Below are 5,000 nucleotides of genomic sequence, written 5' to 3'. Positions count from 1 at the left end.
CCATAACAGTCTGTAGTAGATATCCCCATAACAGTCTGTAGTAGATATCTCCATAACAGTCTGTAGTAGATATCCCCATAACAGTCTGTAGTAGATATCTCCATAACAGTCTGTAGTAGATATCCCCCCATAACAGTCTGTAGTAGATATCCCCATAACAGTCTGTAGTAGATATCCCCCCATAACAGTCTGTAGTAGATATCCCCATAACAGTCTGTAGTAGATATCCACATAACAGTCTGTAGTAGATATCCCTCCATAACAGTCTGTAGTAGATATCCCCATAACAGTCTGTAGTAGATATCCCCATAACAGTCTGTAGTAGATATCCCCATAACAGTCTGTAGTAGATATCCCTCATAACAATCTGTAGTAGATATCCCCCATAACAGTCTGTAGTAGTATCCTCCATAACAGTCTGTAGTAGATATCCCCCATAACAGTCTGTAGTAGATATCCCCATAACAGTCTGTAGTAGATATCCCCCATAACAGTCTGTAGTAGATATCCCCATAGCAGTCTGTAGTAGATATCCCCATAACAGTCTGTAGTAGATATCCCCCCATAACAGTCTGTAGTAGATATCCCCATAACAGTCTGTAGTAGATATCCCCCATAACAGTCTGTAGTAGATATCCCCATAACAGTCTGTAGTAGATATCCCCATAACAGTCTATAGTAGATATCCCCATAACAGTCTGTAGTAGATATCCCTCCATAACAGTCTGTAGTAGATATCCCCATAACAGTCTGTAGTAGATATCCCCATAACAGTCTGTAGTAGATATCCCCCATAACAGTCTGTAGTAGATATCCCCCCATAACAGTCTGTAGTAGATATCCCCATAACAGTCTGTAGTAGATATCCCCATAACAGTCTGTAGTGGATATCTCCATAACAGTCTGTAGTAGACATCCCCCATAACAGTCTGTAGTAGATATCCCCATAACAGTCTGTAGTAGATATCCCCATAACAGTCTGTAGTAGATATCCCCCATAACAGTCTGTAGTAGATATCCCCATAACAGTCTGTAGTAGATATCCCCCATAACAGTCTGTAGTAGATATCCCCCCATAACAGTCTGTAGTAGATATCCCCATAACAGTCTGTAGTAGATATCCCCCATAACAGTCTGTAGTAGATATCCCCATAACAGTCTGTAGTAGATATCCCCCATAACAGTCTGTAGTAGATATCCCCCCATAACAGTCTGTAGTAGATATCCCCATAACAGTCTGTAGTAGATATCCCCCATAACAGTCTGTAGTAGATATCCCCATAACAGTCTGTAGTAGATATCCCCCATAACAGTCTGTAGTAGATATCCCCCCATAACAGTCTGTAGTAGATATCCCCATAACAGTCTGTAGTAGATATCCCCATAACAGTCTGTAGTGGATATCTCCATAACAGTCTGTAGTAGACATCCCCCATAACAGTCTGTAGTAGATATCCCCATAACAGTCTGTAGTAGATATCCCCATAACAGTCTGTAGTAGATATCCCCCATAACAGTCTGTAGTAGATATCCCCATAACAGTCTGTAGTAGATATCCCCCATAACAGTCTGTAGTAGATATCCCCCCATAACAGTCTGTAGTAGATATCCCCATAACACTCTGTAGTAGATATCCCCCATAACAGTCTGTAGTAGATATCCCCATAACAGTCTGTAGTAGATATCCCCCATAACAGTCTGTAGTAGATATCCCCCCATAACAGTCTGTAGTAGATATCCCCATAACAGTCTGTAGTAGATATCCCCCATAACAGTCTGTAGTAGATATCCCCATAACAGTCTGTAGTAGATATCCCTCCATAACAGTCTGTAGTAGATATCCCCATAACAGTCTGTAGTAGATATCCCCATAACAGTCTGTAGTAGATATCCCCCATAACAGTCTGTAGTAGATATCCCCATAACAGTTTGTAGTAGATATCCCCCATAACAGTCTGTAGTAGATATCCCCCCATAACAGTCTGTAGTAGATATCCCCATAACAGTCTGTAGTAGATATCCCCCATAACAGTCTGTAGTAGATATCCCCATAACAGTCTGTAGTAGATATCCCCCATAACAGTCTGTAGTAGATATCCCCCCATAACAGTCTGTAGTAGATATCCCCATAACAGTCTGTAGTAGATATCCCCCATAACAGTCTGTAGTAGATATCCCCATAACAGTCTGTAGTAGATATCCCCATAACAGTCTGTAGTAGATATCCCCATAACAGTCTGTAGTAGATATCCCCATAACAGTCTGTAGTAGATATCCCCCATAACAGTCTGTAGTAGATATCCCCATAACAGTCTGTAGTAGATATCCCCATAACAGTCTGTAGTAGATATCCCCCCATAACAGTCTGTAGTAGATATCCCCATAACAGTCTGTAGTAGATATCCCCCATAACAGTCTATAGTAGATATCCCCATAACAGTCTGTAGTAGATATCCCTCCATAACAGTCTGTAGTAGATATCCCCATAACAGTCTGTAGTAGATATCCCCATAACAGTCTGTAGTAGATATCCCCCATAACAGTCTGTAGTAGATATCCCCATAACAGTCTGTAGTAGATATCCCCCCATCACAGTCTGTAGTAGATATCCCCATAACAGTCTGTAGTAGATATCCCCATAACAGTCTGTAGTGGATATCTCCATAACAGTCTGTAGTAGACATCCCCCATAACAGTCTGTAGTAGATATCCCCATAACAGTCTGTAGTAGATATCCCCATAACAGTCTGTAGTAGATATCCCCATAACAGTCTGTAGTAGATATCCCCATAACAGTCTGTAGTAGATATCCCTCCATAACAGTCTGTAGTAGATATCCCCATAACAGTCTGTAGTAGATATCCCCATAACAGTCTGTAGTAGATATCCCCCATAGCAGTCTGTAGTAGATATCCCCATAACAGTCTGTAGTAGATATCCCCCATAACAGTCTGTAGTAGATATCCCCCCATAACAGTCTGTAGTAGATATCCCCATAACAGTCTGTAGTAGATATCCCCCATAACAGTCTGTAGTAGATATCCCCCCATAACAGTCTGTAGTAGATATCCCCATAACAGTCTGTAGTAGATATCCCCATAACAGTCTGTAGTAGATATCCCCATAACAGTCTGTAGTAGATATCCCCCCATAACAGTCTGTAGTAGATATCCCCATAACAGTCTGTAGTAGATATCCCCCCATAACAGTCTGTAGTAGATATCCCCCCATAACAGTCTGTAGTAGATATCCCCATAACAGTCTGTAGTAGATATCCCCCATAACAGTAGATATCCCCCCATAACAGTCTGTAGTAGATATCCCCCATAACAGTCTGTAGTAGATATCCCCCCATAACAGTCTGTAGTAGATATCCCCCATAACAGTCTGTAGTAGATATCCCCCATAACAGTCTGTAGTAGATATCCCCCCATAACAGTCTGTAGTAGATATCCCCCATAACAGTCTGTAGTAGATATCCCTCCATAACAGTCTGTAGTAGATATCCCCCCATAACAGTCTGTAGTAGATATCCCCATAACAGTCTGTAGTAGATATCCCCCATAACAGTCTGTAGTAGATATCCCCCCATAACAGTCTGTAGTAGATATCCCCCCATAACAGTCTGTAGTAGATATCCCCCATAACAGTCTGTAGTAGATATCCCCATAACAGTCTGTAGTAGATATCCCCATAACAGTCTGTAGTAGATATCCCCATAACAGTCTGTAGTAGATATCCCCATAACAGTCTGTAGTAGATATCCCCATAACAGTCTGTAGTGGATATCCCCATAACAGTCTGTAGTAGATATCCCCATAACAGTAGATATCCTCCTTACTGTATATCTTGGCGCTGCGGTTTCCCAGTCCACACCTCCTGGTCTTCTGACCCTGGAACAACCCGTAGTAAATATATCCCGTGAACTTGTCCAGTTCAGAACAGTTGGCGCTGACCAGCTCTGCTCCGGTACCGCAAAGGATCCTCCCGCTGACCCAACGCTCCGTCGCCAGCGCCGCCAGCAGCAGAGTAGCGGAGAGCACGCAGAGTAGCGTCGCCAAGGAAAAGGTCAAACGTTTCCACGGCGACGGCATGGCGTGCAGGTCTGTCAGGGGTTGCCTCGCTGAAACGCGCCGGGGGTTTTTAGATAAACAACCACAACAATAACAACAATTTTTTTTTTAAATCCACCTCCATGTCTTGACGTTCATCTCTTCACGCAGCTACAGGAGAGAGGAAGTGGCGGCGCCGGTAGGGTGTCCTCTCGTCTCATCTCGTCCCGGCGCTTCCTGTCTTACAGGAAACAGAGAGAGCATGGGAACACCTCACAGGCATAACCGAGGGTCTGATCATCCCAGCCAGTCCGGAGTTGTTCTTTCAGTCGGTCGGTCCGTTGGTCATAACATCAAAACGCTGTGAAGTGAAGTGGAACAGCTGGTTGTGAGAGCCGGTGGAGTGGCTGCCGTTATTAAGAGCTGAGATCCAGTCTGTTGTTGGTCAGATCAGAGGGATCTGTTACAGACAGGAAGAAACTCTATCCCAGCAGGCTGTAGGGCTGCTAGTCACTGGGTTACATGCTGCCCTACTAACAACACCCCTCCTTCTCTCTCTCTCTCTCTCTCTCTCTCTCTCTCTCTCCACCCTCCTCTCTCTCTCTCTCTCTCTCTCTCTCTCTCTCTCTCTCTCTCTCTCTCTCTCTCTCTCTCTCTCTCTCTCTCATCCACTCTTCACCCTCCTCTCTCTCTCTCTTTCTCTCATCCACCCTCCCCTCTCTCTCTCTCCTTCTCTTTATCTCATCCACCCTCCCCTCTCTCTCTCTCTCTCTCTCTCTCTTCTCCCTCTCTTATCCTCTCTCTCTCACCCTCCCCTCTCTCTCTCCCCCTCTCTGTCTCTCTTCTCCCTCTCTTCTCCTCTCTCTCTCTCACCCTCCCCTCTCTCTCTCCCCCTCTCTGTCTCTCTTCTCCCTCTCTTCTCCTCTCTCTCTCTCACCCTCCCCTCTC

At 44.3% G+C, this 5,000-nt stretch overlaps 1 protein-coding gene across 1 annotated transcript in view; it reads right to left on the bottom strand.

The window, feature by feature from the left end:
- clrn2 (clarin 2) overlaps nucleotides 1-4,584 on the bottom strand; it is a 10,465-nt gene extending 5,881 nt beyond the window's left edge. Inside the window, exon 1 of the mRNA XM_045711441.2 lies at nucleotides 3,842-4,584. Coding sequence (XP_045567397.2) covers nucleotides 3,842-4,094 — 253 coding nt within the window. The 5' untranslated portion in view covers nucleotides 4,095-4,584. The remainder of the gene's footprint in view (nucleotides 1-3,841) is intronic.
- Nucleotides 4,585-5,000: the final 416 nt, after the last annotated feature.

Source organism: Salmo salar, chromosome 04 (genome assembly GCF_965601325.2).
Source record: "Salmo salar chromosome 04, fSalSal1, whole genome shotgun sequence".
In the NCBI taxonomy this organism is placed as follows: Eukaryota; Metazoa; Chordata; class Actinopteri; order Salmoniformes; family Salmonidae; genus Salmo; species Salmo salar.
This window is presented reverse-complemented; position numbering and strand designations above follow the sequence as displayed.